The sequence below is a fragment of the Gekko japonicus genome, unplaced genomic scaffold (assembly GCF_001447785.1).
Source record: "Gekko japonicus isolate JY-2015 unplaced genomic scaffold, Gekko_japonicus_V1.1 scaffold5, whole genome shotgun sequence".
Lineage (NCBI taxonomy): Eukaryota > Metazoa > Chordata > Lepidosauria > Squamata > Gekkonidae > Gekko > Gekko japonicus.
In genome coordinates, this window is record NW_015168652.1 from 3,095,473 (window position 1) to 3,116,778 (window position 21,306).

General features: G+C 43.3%; 1 protein-coding gene across 1 annotated transcript in view; it reads right to left on the reverse strand.

Annotated features, from left to right (window-relative positions):
- MAGI2 (membrane associated guanylate kinase, WW and PDZ domain containing 2) overlaps window positions 1–21,306 on the reverse strand; it is a 959,850-nt gene that overhangs the window by 44,568 nt on the left and 893,976 nt on the right. Inside the window, exon 20 of the mRNA XM_015415060.1 lies at window positions 17,783–17,926. Within this exon, the coding sequence (XP_015270546.1) occupies window positions 17,783–17,926 (144 nt within the window). The remainder of the gene's footprint in view (window positions 1–17,782; window positions 17,927–21,306) is intronic.

Below are 21,306 nucleotides of genomic sequence, written 5' to 3' on the forward strand. Positions count from 1 at the left end.
TGGCTGGGGGGATCTGTCTGATCCCGCTGCCGCGCTTCTCTTTTGATGTGGCTCAAAAAAGACACACTTTAGCCGTGCCTTTTCCCCCAGTGTCACTGGGGCCTTAGTGATCCAAACCCTATTTCTCATTTTTTTCTACAATTGTGATATCAGGGGTGTTATGCTCCAGGTGGTTATCTGTTTGTAATTGGAAGTCCGAAAGAATCTTTGTTTCATCATTCTTCATGGTCTTGTCTGGTTTTGTGCTCCCATGAATTTCTGGCTGATGGAAAGCCATACTTCTCGTAAAGATACCAGTGCAACATAGCTGCAGCTCTATTGTGACGTTCTTTATAGCCAGTTTGAGCAATTGTACTGCAGGCACTGACCATGTGGTCGACTGTTTCATCCTTTGTCTTGCAAAGTTGACATTTGCTGTTGTCACTGGTCTTCTGAGTCTTGGCTTTCATACTATTTGTTTTGAGTGCCTGTTCTTGTGCAGCTAGAATGAGTCCCTCTGTTTCTCTTTTGTGCCCATTTTGGAGCCACTTCCAGGTGTTTACATTATCAAATTTATTCTCTATGTCCTTCAAATACTGCTCATGCAGGTGCTTTTCTTTCCAGTTGTCCAAGTGAGTATTGATTGCAATCTTTTGTAATCTTCTTTGGTTTCTTAGACCTTAAATAAGTCTGCCTTGTACATTTCAACTAGGAGCTTCTCTTTGCTTTTATTGGTGAAGTCATTCAGTGCTTGTTTTTCTTCCTTGACTGCTTGCTTAGCTTTCAAGAAAGCTCTTCCACCTAATTTTCTTGGTAAATAAAGATGATCAACATCACTTCTAGGGTGTAGTGAGTGATGCATTGTCGTTACCTTGTGAGTTTTGCAATCTATTGCTTCTAATTCTGCTTCTTTCCAGTTGATAACGCCACCTGTGTATCCTAGAACTGGGACTGCCCATGTGTTAATTACCTTTACCGTGTTGCCTCCATTAAATTTTGTTCACAATAACTTTCTGACTCCTTGGTAATACTCCTTGGTTGTATTTTTCTTACCAAGGGTGTGTTTGATGTTGTCAGCTCCCAAAATTCCAAGATGTTGGCATCTTGATTTCTTCTTGTTCAATGATTGTCTTTGAGAGTTGGTATCCTAGGCATGTGCTATTGAGAATGATTGTGAGTGGTATTATGGCAGGGATCTCCAACATGGCACCTACCAACAACTTTTTGGACGCCCACCAAGTGTTTTTAGAAAGTGGGTGGGGCAAGGCAGGGCTTTTGCCCAACAAGGCTTCAGGTTGACTTTTGGAGATTTGATTGGCTGTGCAGATTTTTTGAAATGTTACTTTGGCAGCAGCTGCCACCACATCACGAGGATCTACACTATGCTACAGAAGTTAAGCTGTGATAATAATTTTATGGCTGGCTCCACCTCCTGCAGCAGCCATTCTGTGGCAGCCATTTTGTTACTAGGCCCACCATGCTTTGTCAAATTCCAAACATGCCCACATGCTCAAAAACTTTAGGGACCCCTGTATTAGAGCAAAGACAAAGAGCAGCAGTGATAGTGAGTCTTCTTGGATAATTCCTTGTTTGATATTAATTGTTCCAGTTTCTTCTCCATTCACTATCAACTTGGTATTCCATTTACTCATGGCAGTTTTCATAAACATTATTACAGTTTTGCTGATGCCTATCACTTCCAGTGTTTTCAGGATCCATGTATGAGGAAGTGAATAAAATGCCTTCTTGTAATCAAGCCAAGCAACATTCAGGTTTTTACAATTTTGTAAGACCATATAATCAATCAGTAACTGATCTTTAGTTACTTAGGATTTTTGGAAAACTCCTTTTTGTTCTTGTGGTAAAATTGAATTGAGCTGTAGGTATTCTGGAATGGAATTAGCTACAATTCCTGTCGGTAGGTTAAAAGTTGTTGGGAGGCAGGTAATGGGGTAGAAGTTCCTTAGCATTGCTCCTTTCTCATTGTTCTTCAGAATGAGAAGTGTCCTGCCTGCTGTTATCTAGTCCTCTACTGTTTACGAATACAGCACATCATCCACTAGCTGTGGATGAAAACTAATCAACTTTTTAAGCCAATAGCCATGGACTTCATCTCTTCCAGGCATGATGATGATGATGAAGAAGAATTGTCACAGTCAAATATTTCACTGGTAGATAGTGTTCTGCAGTCTGAGATCTAGACAAGTTCTTGGGAATTGCAGAGGTATCTTCACAGACTTTTTGCTGTACCAAGCAACACTGTCCTGGATCTGAGTTGGTGTTATTTGTTCAACGCCCTGAATGCCCAGGGTTTTGTTGTGGGTTTTTTTAAGACTGCCTGGAACTGTTCCAATGACAGCTGGCACAATGGTTACCTTCTTCTCCCAGAGGCGCTCTAACTCCTTTTGTAGTTCTTGTTCATGACTTTTTTTCCTGTTTCTTGGTATTCTGTGGTCTTCTGTTTCTTCATTAGACCTCCCATCTCTTTAAAATTCTCTGAATACCACCTGCACTAGGCCCCAATTTGGACTGTGATTGCCACACTAGGGGACAGGGATATTCCCCTTCCCACATAAACATTTCCTGACATAAATTGCCGCCCCTCATGAGGTGTTATTTATCCCAGGAGGGAAAAAATAGAAAACTTCTATGGAGGAATGGGTTAACATCCCTCTTGCCTAGTGTAAGCAATCCCAATACAAATCTTCTGGAAAATGGCCTTCTTCTGTGTTGGCTGCTATTTAGAAAAACAAAGAGACAGGAAATCTGATCATAGATCTCTAGTTAGCCTGCCATCAGCACGGACAATGGAACTGGGGCCACTGCACTGTCTCCCTGACCATATCATTTCTCCCAAGACTGAACAAGATGGAGAAGGCTTCTGCCAGTGGGGTTTGCTATGCATATACTAGTGTCTACAGTGAATTAGGAGGTATCCAGAATGCACACAGTACTAATCACAACAACAGATAGGAATGAAAAGGGGAAGGAAAGTTCTGCCTTAAGGAAAGACATCTGGACTAGTTTTGAAAACTGCTGGATGTGCACTTTTTGCAGTAAAAACAGCACATTGGAAAAGGCCCTTTGAATTAAATCACTCTTCCCTAACTGATACCATGGAAATCTCTGAAAGGTAACAGCAGTTCTTTTGCTATAGGAAAAGCAGACAGGCTAATTACTCTTTTATATATTTGCCCCCAAGTGATGTTTGAGCATCCACTTAATCATGCTGTTAATACATTAACAAAAATCTATTTATTATTTATTTATTAAACTAGATTTTTGTTTTTTACTGCCCTTCCCTGCTTGCGCAGGGCTCAGGATGGTTCACAACAATTTGGTATGTTTCAATGTAAAATAATTTAAAACCATAAAAATACAATATTTAAAACATTCAGAAACATTTAATTTTTTTTAAAAAAAGATGGCAGTGCTAGCATTCAGCCATGGGGGGTGCCAGGCAGATGTAAAGAACCACCGCTCAACCAAAGGCCGGGTGGAACATCTCTGCCTTACATACCCTGCAAAACTTTAATAGATCAGACAGGGCATGGATGTCACTCAGCAGAGAGTTCCACCAGGCTGAGGCTAGGGCAGAAAAGGCCCTGGCCCTGGTTGAGGCCAGCTGGATATCTTTTGGGCCGGGGACCATGAGAAGGTTCTTATCCACTGATCTTAATGCCCTTTGGGGGATATACCGGGAGAGGCGGTCCCAAAGGTAGGTAGGTCCGTAACTGTTAAGGTAAACACCAAAAACTTGACTCTGATCCAGTGCTCCAGCAGCAACCAATGCAGTTCACGCAACACTGGATGGATATGTGCCCTCTTTGGGGGTCTCTTTAAGGACCTGCACTGCCACATTTTGTACCAGTTGGAACTTTTGGGTCAGTTTCAAGGGTAGCCCTACATAAAGCGAGTTACAGTAATCCAGCCTGGAGGTTACAGTTGCATGGATTACTGTGGCAAGTTCAGGGCAAGACAGAAAGGGGACCAGTTGTCTGACTTGGCACAGTTTGCAAAATGCACGCTGGACAACATTGGTGATCTGGGCCGCCACGGATAAAGCAGGGTCAAGGATCACCCCCCCAACTCCTGATGGTAGGTTCCGGTGTCAGAGGCACTCTGTCAAGGGCTAGGAGTTGTCTCCCCAATCTTGAGTCACCCCCTCAGCCACAGAACCTCTGTCTTAGTTGGATTCAGCTTCAACTAGCTTTGCTTCAGCTATTAGAAAAGAGGCTATTAGAAGAGAGGCTGGGGCAGCATGCCAAATAAACCTAGAGGTTTGTCAGACTAGTCTGTCCCTTTTAGCCAAAGTAATCCTCTCTCTACCATATTGCTATCTCTGATAGAGTTACAGGGGTCACTCATATTTCATCTCTGCTTTTAATAAAATAATTCATTAAGAAAAATGGAATCAAACACACTGGACAAAACCATAGTCCCAAAAAATTATATATTTTTCAAGTTCAAAGTTTATTTTGATATGAGATTGGTAATAATAAAGATAAAGCTAAAAAAATAAAATCAAGAATAAAATATAAAATAAGGGACATTGCAACAATGAGCACTGATTGTGATGGGATGGAGAGATGGTGCCTTTCTCTGACAGGTTATTATTAAGGGTCAGTCAGCCTCTTGTGTATTCCACACACCCAAAGGCAACATTCAGCTATTTTATTTATTTCCTGGGAGGAATCTGAAAGAAGGAGGGAGATATAAAGTTTTTCAGATCTTCCTGGTAGAGTTGATAGGATTGGGGCTATGTACTGAGGTCAAATGTTGTTGTAGAAAGGGCAGTGCAGCAGGACATGGTCGACAGACTCTTCTTTCCCTGCATCTATTTTTCAAAAGCCTGCTGTTTTTCTCAGAACACCCCAGTCCTTCAGTTTAAAACCTAAATTCTCTCCATCTTGAAAGGAGCCCACTGCCTATATATATATAGTTTCATGGTCAGATTATAACTAGCCAGGGCTCTAGTCGGGGGGGAGCTCTCAGGTACGGAGCTCCGGAAGAGAACCTCTAGGGGGCGGGGCGGTCACGTGGTGAAGCCCCGCCCCCTTCTTTACTCCGCCCTCTGCTTCGATCCTCATTCCGTTTGGGAATGAGGATGAAGCAGGAGGGTAAGTAGCCGGGCCTTCTGACACACTTCCGGTGATGTCAGGGGGTGTGGCCTTCTGTCACTTCCGGTGATGTCAGGGGGCGTGGCATATGCAAATAAGTTATGCTAATGAGTTATGCTAATGAGCTCCGGCAGCTCTTTTTCTACAACAAGACCCCTGTAACTAGCCTTCCAGTTCTGGAGAATATCTATTTTTGTAGACATCCAACCATCATGTATACAATGGAATATGGCATTATAAGCCTCTGATTAATGAAATAAGGCTAATTTTGACATTGGGTTGAATCCAACCAACTGTTCTGGTGCTGAAAAAAGGAAGGAGGGGTCCTCTTTGGCTACTCAAAAAGACTATGCTAGGAATCATGGGACCTACATGTACAAAAGTCATGTAGGAATGGGCCTGCAGCAGGAAAGGGAATTGGGAAAGATTAAGTGGATCCAACCCACTGATTTTATTCTGAAAAACAAAGAACCAAGATAAATCTATAGCCCATAATTAATTTGACTTGTGTGTGTGAATAAGCCATCACAGATCAAACACTGAACATTTCCTTCTGAAATCAATGAGAGGGAAATGTGCTTGAATTTGATTGGATTATGCCTGCAATGTTTTTCAAGGGAATCAATTCAAAATGTGATTCACTGAAGGTTAAGCAATGAAGTGATAAGAAATGAAATGATGCACAGCATGGTATTTGGCCTACAGATTTCGTTCTGCATTACACAAATACTTGTCCTTACCTGACAGTTTAGTGTTAAATAATACATGTAATGTGGTTAAGTGCAGTTTACCTCCAAACAGATGGGAAGAAAAATGATCACTACTTAAAAAAAAAAAAGACATCACACCCTCAATCTTTATTCTATTGACTTTTCCAAAGATTAGTCTAACATAAATTCCATACAAAATAAACAAATGCAATCCGGATATCAAACACGCAACTTGTCAATACCTTACATGATGAGAATCCAGAAATAGAATATTCAATCAAACTAATATACATCTTAATTATATATCACAATGCCCTTTTTGAATGTGAACTTTTTTTATTTTTGAATTCAGTGATTTAGTCGATTACTATGAAAGACTGAATTAGGAATGCTTAACTCCCTGCAGGTCTGACTTGTGGCCTACTCACAAGTTGTGATAATCAGAGTTGGGGATACAAAAAAACCATGGATGCTATCTCTCCTTATATATAATTCTGTTTTGGTAATAGACTCCCCTGAACATTCCAACACGCTCCCAAATCAGTTGGCTCCCTGATCTGTCACTCAGAGGGTCTCCCTATCCACTGGCTGCATTGCCTGAGTCCTGCCTCCAACATTCTAAACAGTTTGCTGTTCCTCTCCCCCCCATAGCCAGTTAGAACACAGAGGTCATTTGCATATGTGGCCTGACTGGCCTTTGCCTGTGACATTCCAAACAGTTGCTGTTCCTGTTGGGGGTCCTGAGGTAAAATGCATATCCCAATCTCCCTGTGGGGCCTGGAGATCTCCCAGAAATCACCATGTTCCCCAGTCACAGTACATCATTTCCCCTACAGAAAATTTCCCAGCTGTTACAACTGATGTCCAGATGACCAAGATCAGTTCTCCTGGAGACAAGATAAGTTTTCCTGGAGACAATGGCTGCTTTGGGCCTATGGCATTATACCCTGCTGAAGTTCCTCCCCACCCCAAACCCTGCCCTCCCTAGGCTCTACCCCTCAAATCTACAGGTAATTCCCAACCCAAAGTTGGCAACCCTGTAACTGGCTACGGAACTGTCTTCCAGAATCTTGGAACCTAGAAAACATGGCATAGGAGGAGGTGCTTTTCTTCCTTAGCTGCCACTGCATAGCCCCAAATCAACATAAGTCAGGGGTGGAGGGAACCATACCTATTACTATGAGTCTGTTCTCCCATACTACCCACATGGGGCAGCAAAATGACTTGAAACAGCCTCTGCTGCTCACCGAGTCCTACTACTCAGAGAGTCCTCCGCTACTCATGGTTCATGTTGCCTCTGTTACTCATGAAGTCCTGAAGCCCCTGCCACATGACTCCCCAGCAAAGGGAAGGTATTTAAACTTTATATACCTTCCCTTCACTGGGGAGTCATGCCGCAGAGACAGCACATGCCTGAGAGGGAAGGGAAGGTATTTAAACACCTGCACTTCACCGGGGACAGGAAGTCATGCGGCAGGGTCTGCAGGACTCCACAGGAAGCTGCGCCTGAATAAAAGTTGAATAATATTGGCTTTTAATACCGATAAGGTATTTTTTGGGTATCTATTCAGCTCGGTATATACCGTGCGCACACTCCTATAGATAACTCACTGATAACTCAGTTGTAATAGCTGGACATCAGTTGTAATAGCTGGAGATCTTCAGGTGCCGCCTGGAGTTTGGCATATGTTAACTGGGGGCTATACAGTGGCAGCTAAGGTAGAAAAGCACCTCCTCCTATTTATCCTATAGATAACTCACTGATAATGTTGACTCAGTGTGCAATGGCAATAAAAAAGGCAAATGCTGTATTGGGGATTATTAGGAAGGGAATTGAAAACAAATCAGCCAATATCATAATGCCCCTGTATAAATCTATGGTGTGGTCTCATTTCAAATACTGGGTACAGTTCTGGTCACTGCACTTCCATTATACTCCATTATACCCCATAGGGTATAATGGATCCAAATATATTTGGGTTCCTGAATATTGATCTGAATACCAGTGGAATAAAAATATTGGTATTCAGGCATATTGAGGTGTACAGATATTTTTCAGGTCCAACAGATCTGAATCCAAAATAACCTGAATTTTCTTTTTTGCACACCCTTAGTTATCTATCATGACTCCAAGATCTCTCTCCTGGTTGGTCTCCGCCAGTTCAGACCTTATCAAAGTGTTAGGATGTTTGGTTCCAATGTGCATTACTTTGCATTTGCCCATTTTGAACCTCATTCCCACATTGATGCCCACTCACCTAGCCTTGACAAATCCCTCTAGAGTGCTTCACAATCCTCCCTTGTTCTCACCACCCTGAACAACTTAGTGTCATCCACAAATGTTGCCACTTCACTGCTTACTCCCAACTCCAAATCATTACTGAACAAATTAAAAAACACTGAACCTAGTACTGAGCCCTGCGGTACCCCATTGCTTACCATCTACCACTGTGAAAATTGCCCATTTATACTCACTCTGTTTCCTGTTAATTAACCAGTTTTTAATTCACAAGAGGACTTGTCCTCTTATTCCATGACTGCTGAGTTTACTTAGGAGCCTTTGATTAGAAACTTTATCAAAAGCTTTCTGAAAGTCTAGGTAAACATCAGCTATTGGGTCACTCTTGTCCACATGCTTGTTCACCCCCTCAAAGAACTCTAACTGGTTAGTGAGACAAAATCATCCTTTACATAATCCATGCTGGTTCTTGCTCCATAGTTTTTGTTCATCAATGTGTCTACAAATTCTATTTTTAATAACGGATTCGACCAACGTACCTGGTATTGACGTTAGACTGACCAGCCTGTAATTTCCCGAATCTCCTCTTGAACCTTTTTTTTTTAAAAAAAGATGGGGGTTACATTAGCTACCTTCCAGTCCTCAGGGATGGAGGCAGATTTTAATGATAGACTGCATATTTTTGTCAGGAGATCCACAACTTCACACTTGTGTTCTTTCAGGACTCTTGAATGTACGCCATCAGATCCTGGTGATTTGTCCGTTTTTAATTTGTCCATCACTCGTAGGACCTCCTCTCTCATCACTTCAATCTGACTCAGGTCTTTCAACACCCCTCCTGAAATTGGCGGTTCTGGAGTGGGCAAGCACCTCCCATCTTCCACAGTGAAGACAGAGGCAAAAAATACATTCAGCTTCTCTGCCATTTTCTATCATCTTTAGTAATCCTTTTACTCCTTGGTCATCCAAGGGCCCCACTGCCTCCCTGGCTGATTTTCTGCTACTAATGTATTTGAAGAAATTTTTATTGTTGGTCTTTATGTTGTTTTGCAATATGTTCCTCATAGTCCCTTTTTGCCTGTCTGATCACCGACTTGCAATTTTATTTGCCAAAGCCTGTACTCCCTTTTATTCACCTCACTTGGATTAGCCTTCCAAAGCTTAAAGGAATCCTTCTTAACATTTACTGCTTCCATTACTTTGTTAACAATGCAGGCCTTTTTAAATACCTATTGTACCTTTCCTAAACTGTGGTATACATTTTATCTGAGCTTGTAAGATTGTAGCTTTAAATAGTCTCCAAGCTTCCTGAAGAGATTTGACCCACCTTACCTTTCCTTTCTGTTTCTTCTTCACAAGCCTCCTCATTTGAGAAAAGTTACCCCTTCTAAAGTTAAATGTTGTTGTGTTGGTCTTTTTGGGCAACTCCCTACTTACATAAATACTGAACTTAATAACATTATGGTCACTGTTCCCAAATGGTGCTATCACATTCACATCTCTTACCAAGTCTTGGGCATTACTTAGGACCAAGTCCATGATTGCCTCTCTCTCCTGGTAGGTTCTGTGATAATTCACTTCATAGCACAGTCATTGAAAGTATCTAGAAACCCAATCTCTTTCTTCTGACTTGAATACATATTGACCCAATAAATGTGTGGGTAGTTCAAATCACCTATTATGACACAGCTATTTCATCTAGCTGCTTTCTTTAATTCCTTTGCTATTTTAAAATCATCCTCTAACCCTTGATTTGGTGAGCAATAACAAACTCCCAGAGTTAAACTTCATTTTGGGCACACTATTTCCACCCATAGCGTTTTTGTAAGTGAATCTATTTCTCCTACATTCTCAGTCTTACTGGACTGTATACCATCTCTGACATACAGAGCCACTCCACCTCTGACCCTTCCCTCTCTATCTTTCTGATATAATTTATATCCAGGAATCACTGATTTTCCTCATCCCACCGAGTTTCTGAAATGCCCACAATGTCTATGTTCTCCTCTCACACTAAGCATTCCAGGTCTCCCATTTTACCTCTGACATTTCTAGTATTTGCATATAAACATCTATAGTTTCCCAGACATGATAGTCCTGTAACCTTCCTACTGTGGCCTCTAGAACTTGGGAGGCAGTCAATATTGTTTGTCACCTTCTCAGTAGCCAGCCCTAATTAGTTTCCCTGTAGAATAGTAATAGCCACCCCTTCATCTTTTAGAGACGAACTGTCCTGAACCAGAGACATTTCATCTCCTGTCAGCTTCCCCCTATATTTAGTTTAAAAAACTGCTCTGTCACCTCTTTGACTTTAATTGCCAGCAGCAATTGTCTTGGGACAAGTGGAGGCCATCTCTTTTGTACAGGCCCTGCTTATTATATTCCCACCAGCCAGCCCCTGACATTAAATGTTCTGAACCAGTTATGTTCAAGTTGTCTTCTAGAGTAGCCCCATGTTGAACACTATATAAATGTGGAAAATTATTAAAAAGGTTAAAATAATGTATCTCTTGCTGGACACTTCTGCCAACAAAGATCCTAAATCCTGCCTGTCATTTGTTATCTTAGAATAGAGCTATCATTTTATTTAAGGTCACATTCTGAAAACCTTACACATAATTTCCCAATGTTAACTCACTTGTTAGAGCAAAAAAAGAGTTGATGTTCTGACAGACAATGCAGGTTTAGAAACAATACCTCTTGATATTTCAATAGGAATAAAATAGGAAAAAAATAACATTAAACCTTTTTAAAACACAGATTATCAGTTAAACTTTCTTTCACATAGTTAAAGAACCTTAGAATTATACAGACTATAATGATAAAGAAGGAGACTTCTCCAAAAGTATCACATTAATCCTACCTGTAAAAAGACGTTTTCTTCACCTTACCTTTCCTCAAAAACAGCCTAAAGAATTCTTTCTATTCTTGTAAAGATACTCTATAATGGATCACCTATTTGCTTCTGATTTATGATGGCATCATCTGCACAGCTGAAATAGAATTAGGATCCTGGAGGAACTTATTCTGCTTTTCTTTGCTGCTTACAAAATAACTCTGCAGTGCCATCTGAAGGAGAGTTACATCCTTCTAAGTCTATGGGTACAGAAGGGTGTAACCCTTTTTAGGATTGCGCTAATGGTCAATTAATGTCCATATATCAATAGAAGAATCCTTGGACCTTGTTTGTGGGAAGCTAGTGGATGAAGGTCTCACCATATTTGCAACAAGGCGCTAAACTGGATGTGGCACTGGGAGACCTATAGATGGATCATCCCAATGTGTATGATAGGCATTGAAGACCCTGGCAGGGGGCCTACGGTGCAGAGCAGGAGAGAATTTAAACCCAGTAGTGGTTTCACTTATCAAAACCACCACGACTAACTACAGTAAGCCATACTGTTATTAGCCCTGGAAGGGAAGGTAAAAGGTAAAGGTTTCCCTTGCTCAAAAGCTAGTCAAATCCGACTCTAGGGGCAATGCTCATCTCCATTTCCAAGCCGAAGAGCCAGCGCTGTCCGAAGAAGTTTCCATGGTCATGCGGTCGGCATGACTAAACGCTGAGGCGCACGGAATGCTGTTACCTTCCCACCGAAGTGGTAACTATTTATCTACTTGCAATTTTTTTTTTTGCTTTTGAACTGCTAGGTTGGCAGGAGCTGGTGTTAGGCAAAAAGAGAGCATCTGTTTACTCTTCCAGGGCTAAAAACAATGACAGTGTGACATAGTTATTAAAGTGTCTGGCTAGGATCTGGGAGACACAGGACTGAATCCCTGACTCTGTCTTGAAAGCTTGCTGGGTGACCTTGGGCCAGTCACGCACTCTCAGCCTAACCTACTTCACAGGGATGCTGCGATGATAAAAATGCAGAAGAAACTATGCTTTGGGTGCTCACTAGGGAGAAAGGCTGCATAAAAATGAACTAAGTAAATAAAATAATATGAGTAACAACAAGGACTTGCTCAATGCCATCCCATGAGGTTAATGGCTAAGAATGAGTTTGGAAATTGGGCTCTCTTTGTCCAGGTCCAAGGCTGTCTACTACACCAACTGGCAATGGAGAAAATATTTCAAAGGGCTGAGTTTGCAAGATCAAAGGAAAGCAAAATACAGTCTCTCAGTGAGCTAAACTAAAATAAGTCACACATTTCAGACATGCATTCCATAAGACCTTTCTCTCTGATGGCCATTAGCCAAACACTTAATGATGACTTTGATTTGTTTGGTGCCACTTTTTAAGGGTATGGGGAGTTATCTAGGATCTGGGATCATATCCTTTGTGTGGGAGGAAAACCATAAAACAACTCTCCCTCACTTCTTGTCAGAAGCCATCGCAAGTGGGGAGAAGGGGGTGCCTAACATCCTAAATGCCATCAACCCCCCAATCTGTAGATTGCCCAATGGAGCAGCATATGACCCCCCATTAGGAATCACTTTTATAGGAGGGGCCATAGCTAGCACAATGTTATCAGCAGATTAAATGTGTTGCATGCCACAGATGATATCTGAGCATCCATTTGCAGGCTTGCATCTAAAAGTACTCTCAAGTTGCAAACCATTTTGTATGTTTAGTTAGGAATGTTATCCAGATGCCTGCAAGCATGAGCTGTGCTTTTATTTTGTTTTTTAAACTTACATTTCACCAGTAGTGGAAACTGAGAGACTTCAAGGTGAGATGGAGGACCCTTAATTTCCAATTCTTTGATTTTCCAGGTTTATTTATTTATTTATTTATTTATTTATATTCCAATTTATATCCTGCCCTACCCCTCCAAAGCAGGCTCAGGGCGGCTCAGTCAGATAAAACACAGATTAACAATCAAATCATTAAAACTATTAAAACAATTTGTTAAAACAATACAGTATTACATATTAAGTGCTAGCAACGTTATTCCAATATCACAGCAATGGCGGTGCTGATGAGTGCATACCATATGGTCTTTATTTCCAGCATTGATCTTACTCGACATGCACAGGCTGTCGATAATTCACCAGAAACCAGGGTTTGCAGTTGTTACTAGTGACAGTTACTATTGATGGTAACTAGTGATGGTGGCAGCTCCTAATTAAAAGCTTGGTGGAAGAGCTCCATCTTACAGGCCCTGTGGAACTGTAAAAGGTCCTGCAGGGCCCTGATCTCCTCTGGGAGCTCATTCCCCCAGTACGGACCCGCCAACGAAAAAGCCCTGGCCCTGGTTACAGCCAGCCTGGCATCCTTAGGACCTGGGAGGGCCAATCAATTTTGATTCCCTGACCGTAGTGCTCTCTGGGGTATATATGGGGAAAGGCGATCCCTCAGACTCCGGCCATAAAGGGCTTTAAATGTAAGAACCAGCACCTTGAAGCAAATCTGGTATGCTATCGGCAGCCAGTGCAATGCTTTCAGGGCCGGCTGGATGTGCTCCCTCAAGGGGAGACTCATCAAAAGCCTAGCTGTTGAATTTTACACTAGCTGCAGCTTCTGGATCTGTGACAAGGGCAGCCCCATGTAGAGAGCATTACAGTAGTCTAATCTTGAGGTGACCGTTGCATGGATCACTGTTGCTAAGTCGTTGCGTTCGAGGAAGGGAACCAACTGCCTAGTCAGCTGAAGATGGTAAAAGGCCGACTTGGCAGTGGCTGCTACCTGGGCCTCCATTGTTAAGGAGGCATCCAGGAGCACTCCTAAACTCCTAACCACCAGCGCTGGCACCAACGGTGCCCCATCGAAGGTTGGGAGTTGGGATCCCTACCCCCGAACCACCCCGACTCAAGCACAGGACCTCAATCTTTGTTGGATTCAGTTTCAGTTGGCTCAGTCTAAGCCAACCAGCCACGGCTTGTAACGCCTGGTCCAGATCTTCTGATCTGGAGCCAGACTGGCCACCCAACATCAGATAGAGCTGGGTGTCATCAGCATACTGGTGACACCCCAGCCCATGACTCCGGGCAATCTGGGCAAGGGGGCGCACGTAGATGTTAAATAACATAAGGGAAAGCATCGCCCCTTGTGGTACTCCACACTCTAGTGGGTGCCTCTGGGAGAGCTGTTCCCCTAATGCCACCCTTTGTCCCCAACCATGGAGAAAGAAGACAAGCCATTGCAAGGCAAGCCCCTGGACTCCTGCGTCGGCAAGGCGGTGGACCAGTAGCTGATGGTTGACCATGTCGAACGCAGCTGACAAGTCTAACAACAACAGCACTGCCGAACTGCCTCGATCCAGATGCCTCCGGAGGTCATCCAAGAGAGTAACCAGTGCTGTCTCTGTCCCATGGCCTGGGTAAAAACCGGACTGGAAGGGATCGAGGATGGAAGCATCATCCAACAAGCTGTGTAGCTGGATTGCCACGGCCCTCTCTATTATTTTGCCCAGATATGGCAAACTGGAGACTGGCCGGTAGTTAGCTAATTCAGCCGGATCCAAAGATGGTTTCTTAAAAAGAGGACACACCACCGCCTCCTTGAGTGCCCCAGGGAACCGTCCCTCAATGAGGGACTTGTTGATAATTTCCCACAGGGCGCCTCGCAACCCATCATGGCCAGCTTTAATTAGCCACGACGGGCACAGATCAAGGCAGCATGTGGTAGGGCGTACTGCTAGGACCAATTTGTCAACTTCCTCTAGACTGAGTGGACTGAAAGAATCCAGAAGCTGACTCGAAGACGTGCATGGAGCCTCGAGTTCACTCACTGTATCAACTGTGACAGTTCGTGGCGGGGCAACGAGACAAGACTCTGCGAAATAGCTCACAAAAGCCTCACAGCCAATATCCAATTCTCTAGAGTTTAATCTTCCCTGTGGCAGAACAGTTAAAGACCGAATTGTTCTAAATAATTGGGCTGGGCGTGAGCTGGCAGACGCGATCGAGGCCGCACAGAACTCCCTCTTTGCAGCTTTGACTGCCATCTCATAGGATCTCATAAACGTCCTATAAGATGCTCTTGTAGCTTCATCCCGGACACATCACCACTGTCTCTCTAACCGTCTCAGCCCTCGCTTCATAAACTGCAACTCCTGGGTATACCAGGGAGCAAGCCTAGAGCAAGGGAGCAGAGAGCATTGGGAGGGTGATCTCGTTGATGGCTGCAGAGAGTTGGCCATGCCAGTCCCCTACAAGCTCATCCAATGAGCCACCAGGGGGCATCGGATCCTGTAGAGCTGCCTGGAACCATACAGGGTCCATTTGGCTCTGCGGGAGAGCCAGTTTGGTGTAGTAGTTAAGTGCGCGGACTCTAATCTGGGAGAACTGGGTTTGATTCTCCACTCCTCCACTTGCACCTGGCTGGATGACCTTGGACAAGCCGTAGTTCTGATAAGAGTTGTTCTTGAAAAAAGAGCAGTTTCTGTCAGAGCTCTCTCAGCCCCACCTACCTTACAAGGTGTTTGTTGTGGGGAGGGGAAGGGAAATGAGTTTGTAAGCCACTCTGAGACACCTTTGGGTAGTGAAGGGCGGGGTATCAATCCAATCTCTTCTCTTCTCCTTCTCCTTCTCCTAAAATATGCTTGCCGCCCAAACAGGGTCAGAGTGGAACATTCAGACAGACCCTAAGGGCATGGTGGTTTGACCATGGTATTGCCAAAGCAGTAATCTGGTCCACTGTTACCCCAGCCATGAAGATCAGATCAAGCGTGTGTCCAGCCTGGTGAGTGGGTGTCGTTACAAGTTGGGAGAGTCCCAGCGCCGCCATGGACAACACTAGATCCATAGTCCGGGTGGAGGCTGCGTCATCGACATGGACGTTGAAATCATCCAAGACTAGCCTAGGGTGTTCCAGCACCCAGCCTGATACGGCCTCAATCAGGGATGGCAGGCTATTGGCCAGTGCGTTGGGCAGTTGGTACACCAGCCAAATCGCCAAACTCTCCCCAGCCTCCCACAGTAGGCCAGGACACTCAATGCCTGTGAACTTCAGCAGTGGGAGCGCCCTAAAGGAGTAAGCCTCCCAAATGAATATCACCACTCCCCCGCCCCAAGAACCCGTAGTCTACTACGGGAGTGCTAGCACAAACTCCCGCCTGCTCGCCACCATTTAAATTGCTTAAAGGTCAATTTAAATGGCAGCGAGCTTTGACAAATAGAGAATTTGATGTAGAGAATGCAAGACTCCTTACCAGTGGGGATTGTATAGTTTGCAACCTTGTCATACTGGAAACACTGTTTTGTCAAAGAAACACTTCTATGAAGTCTGAATTCTATATGTCCCCTGAGAATCTCCATATCCATGTAACCCTAGGCAAAGAACTCTCTTCTTTAGTCATCTCATTATCAAATGCTGGCATGTTCCCAAGGACAAGAGGAAAATGAAACTGCACAGTACTTTTGTCCTTGGAATGCAAGGTACTTTAATCTATGGCCCTGGTTCAAGTTAGACAAAATTCTATTTGCGTCTTTTTTCAGCCAGGACTTTAAGTTGTGTTTTTTTCCTTCCATGGTGCCAGTGTTTCCTCTATAAATAAATACCTCTCCTCTAACCTCTGATGAGTTTAGCTGGTATACCTATCACTGTCAGTTCATTTGTTTGCACTGAGTCTATTGACCCATCCATTGATCCAGAGTGAAAAGGCTCAAGCACAACGTGTTAAATATAGTAATACTTTTTCATTGTCTTCACCATTTTCTTTCTCTTGCATGAGTTCAATCAATGGATTTCAGCATCCGTTCCAGCAAATGCAGTCAGTCAGTCTGTCCGTCTATTTTTTTGCTGTCAAGTCACAGCCAACTTATGGCAACCCTCTAGGGTTTTCAAGGTAAGAGACACTCAGAGGTGGTTTGCTATTGCCTGCCTCTGCATAGTGACCCTGGTATTTCTTGCAAAACTATGAATGAAATCTTATCAGAGTGAAATACATGATGGGTTTACCGCTATATTACCCCTTCTATGTGGCTAGAGTTGGAGAAATTACAAAACAATTCCAGAGCTATCAATAAGCAGATATCTGACCATAATGTGTCATCAAATAGTTATTATCTGCACAGTATTACTTCACTGTCTAATGGTGGTGCTTTCATATGTTTACAGATGTTTCAGTTCTTAGTTCTTTCACTTGCTTCTAAATATACAACCTCACACAAAAACAGCAAACGAAGAGACTTCTTACTGACAAATTTAAAAAAGCCCTTACAAATAATCAACTCTTCAGGTGCATGGTTAATATTTACATATTGCTCCTTTAAAATCCGTCAGTGTTACTGGATATAATAGTTTCTTGGCAACTATCAGCTGCCAAGAGATTACTGAGAAATTATTATTTCCAGTGCTCCAAGTATGTTAACATTATAAGGAGTTATTTTTCTGGTTCAGAAAAAAGGCAGCTGCTGAACACTTGGATGAGTTCCATCAACAATTATGCATGAGGCACAAGGCAGCATCTAATTCCTTTTCTTAGACTGTTGGTCTCCAATCTAGCAATGTTATTTTATTGACTTCGGGAGACACAGGAAAAAAATTGTAGGACTTCAGGCCTGGGGAAGACACATTTACTCAGAGGACTTAGAAGGCCCCACCAACTCTCAAAACTCTGTGGGAGCACTCCTAAGCTGGGCTACTCAGAAGTAAGTCCTATTTATTCAGTAGGTTTTACTGAGCATTCTGAGGATTGTAGCCTATGATTCAGGGCAATCCTATGCAGAGTTAGTCCAGTCTAAACCCAACAGGAGTAACTCACTAGAATAACTCTGCATAACTCTACTGTCAGTCCCAGTTCAAGGTAGTGAGCCTTAGCTGAATGCCCACCTTTTCATCCCATCTTACCCTCATTCTTCCATTTCTTATTGCTGGCCCATCTTCTGCCAACCTCAAAACATAGAGATCCATTTTGTATTCTCTTCCTCCACGAATACTGAATCCAAACCCTTTGGCTCCTTTTTCCATGTCAACAGTAAAATAATCAAAATCCTGTATAGTTAAAGGAAATAGGAAAAAATGAATTATTTCAATAAATCATAGCATTTCCTCTTTCCTTCCTCATTTAAGTGTAAATACTGAGACACCAGCTAGGTGCCAGCTGTCTTCATGTGATGGCACACACCACTTGTTTCCAACATATGGCTAAATTATGTGTGATGTATACACTCCAAACAGACGACCATATGCACAAAAGCCTGGTTCCCAAGATCTTTGCCTTTTTGAAGTGGAAAAATCAAGAGAATCTGGTGGTCATGTAGTCTGGATTCTGTGTGATAAACTATTGCCAAATATTACTTTAGATGTGTTGTGATGTGATACCCATGAGCACAGTTTTGAGTGAGCCCTCACTGGAGTCTCTGTGTATTAACGTTCTCCATCAGCAAGGGTTATCTTTCAGCTGGATGCAATAAAGTGACCTGTTGCTGAAGCTATCAGAGTCTCTTCTGAGTTGGCTACATAGCAGGACTGAAGGGTAAAGTGGAAGCAGGATAGGTGAGCTCAGCATTGCCCACCATACCTGCATGAGTGATAGTAAGAAGAAGAATATGCCATTGCTCCCCCACCCGAAGACAGGTAAGTGTATGAACCAGGCCTAATGTTGATTACGTCAGCATCGAAGGAGTTCGGATGAACCATGTCTCAGAACATTTTATTCCTGATTCAAAGATCATGACAATAACTTCACGGGCAGATATGTCAGTGTAGCAGAAACAGTAAAGACTGAAGCATGTTTACATGAAAGTAATTTGAGATAAAAAATGAGGTGTACTTTCAGGAAAACTGATATAGGATTGGAAAGTAAAACTACTTAAATCATAGTATTTCAGTTCTATATTGTGGATATCTATATCTATATATCTAATAGCCAAGTTGCCCCCTCCGTGCAGATATCAAAATCCACACATTGGGGGCACTTGGGGGGCACTTAAATCCCCCCAAAAGTAAAAGAGCGTTCCTTGCGCATGCGCAGAGAACACACTTACCTCTGGGATCTGTGGCAGAGCCGCGCAGGGATCACTGCCATTGGTGCTGGTGGTGGCGGCGAGTGGAGAAGCCTTGGGCTGGTGGCTAGGAGCCACTATGGGGGGGGGGAGAAGCCTGGTAGGCCCCACAGCTAGGAGCTGCGGCCGTTGCTGCTGCTGCTGTCATCATTGGCGGTGGCAGCGGCAGGGGGAGAGAGAAGCCTGGCGGCTTGGAGCCGTGCAGGGCTTGCCGCTGTTGCAGTTGTGGGTGGTGGGGAGAAGCCTTGGCGGTCTGGGAACCGTGGGGAATACCCCCCGCGAATATTGCGGGTCCTCCTTCTTGTATATATATATATTTGAGATTTTGAGAATATTAAACAGTTTTCATATAAAAACTTAGTTTATGAAAAACTTCTGTGCCTGATGTTTCCATAGCTTATGAGTCTCAAGGGCACAATCATTCTGAATTATACATGATGTGTACACAACTATTTTATATCTAAAATATGCACACAGGGTGCAATTCACAATCAATTCAGGGACAATTGATACATTCAACATAATCAAGCATTAAAGCCTTTTCTAGATCAGATTCCTATCAGTTAGGAGAGGACTCAGCTTAGTGGCAGAGCATCTGTTTCGCATGCATAAGGTCTCAAGTTCAATTGCTGGCATCTCCAGCTAAAATACACAAGGGATTAGGAAAGGCATTTCTTTGCCTGAGAGCCTGGAGAACCGGTTAGAGTTAACAGTACTCAGCTACATGGACCAATGACCTGTGTGAGTATACAGGATCAGCATACGGTCAACATATACAAAGGAGGAGAGAGATATTTCAGGTTTGAGTATGTATGTATGTATATACATGCTTTCAAGACATAACCAACTTATGGTGACCCCAGAAAGGGGCTTTCAAGACAAATGAGAAGCAGAGGTGGTTTGCCATTGCCTTCCTCTGCATGGTCTTCCTTGGCAGTCCTCCATCCAAGTATTGACCCTGCTTAGCTTCTGATGCCATCCCACATCCCTGCAGGTTTGAATGCCCCCCCCATCCCTCTGCATATAGAAAAATAGTATACACTACCCATAGAGGAACATTCAAACATAACCCCTCTACCTACAGCCAGAAATTTCCATTTCATTCTGCTGATAATATAAAGAGACATGTTTGTTCTTTGGAGGGCTTTCTTTCACTGGCCATGGATTATACATTGGCCAGGTTAATACAATGTATTGATTATAGCCTTAATTATCATTAACCATTTTGGAATACCTCTTACACACACACAAAACAATGGTGAAGTACATACTATTTGTATAAAATAAATATCTGTTTTCAGATTGCTATATTCTAATTTCACCCTTCCTCTGAGGAGCTCACAATGGCATACCTATTTTTCTTTCTTCCCTTCAAGCCTCACAAAAGCCCAGGCTCTCCACTCACCAAGTGTCATGGTTGAGCAGGGATCCAAACATGGGTCATCCTGGTTCTGGTCTGACACCCTACCAACCATACATACTATTTCTGTTACAGAACGTAAACTTTTGGTGAGCCATATCTGTTTTGTTGCATTATTAGCATTTGCATACTGGTGTATTCAGGGGTCATTTTGTAGAAAAAGAGGTGCAGGAGCTCATTAGCGTAACTCATTAGCATAAGTTATTTGCATATGCCACACCCCCTGCCATCACTGGAAGTGTGTCAGAAGGCAACTCCCACCGCTCAGGCTCCACTGGACTGTTTTGGATTGCTAGCTATTGGGGGGGGGGGATGTGCAGATCTCTCCTCGCAGAGGAGGGAGAGCTTGTGCCTGAATAAAACTTGGTCTTAAAGGTGCCACTGGACTGTTTTGGACTTGTTGGCTCTGCAACTTACCTGGCTGCTTTTTGCTCTGACTGAGGGCTGCTGGGAGCAAGGGGTGGGGCTTGTTGCATGTGCCTGCCCCCTGGGCTCTTTACTGCCAGAGCTCCGCTCCTGTGCGTTCCTGCAGGAAATGACCCCTGGGTGTAGCAGATTTTATGATGGGGAAGGTTGGATACTGCATAAAATCTCCACTGACAGAAGCTATTTCTGCCTCTCCTTGGCTCTTCCTCTCCCCAAATACTGCTACTAGGAGACAAAAAACCCAGTGGGAGCTGGAGGTCTACCCTGGGAGGGGGAAATCAGCAAAAATCACCTCCCCTGTCATAAGAAATTTCCACTGGATCCAGCTCAAGGTCATTAGGCTTGGGACCATGAAATCATCAGTACCTCTTTGAAATGAGGCACCTGTTCTGTTTCTGCACAGATAGTTTCTATTTGCACAATTTACATCACAATGTAACAGGTATGGTCTTCTGAGCAAATATTAGTTTTCCTTGAGTGTCTTTGTGGGGAGTTTTATGATTTCCGAAATACAAGCAGTC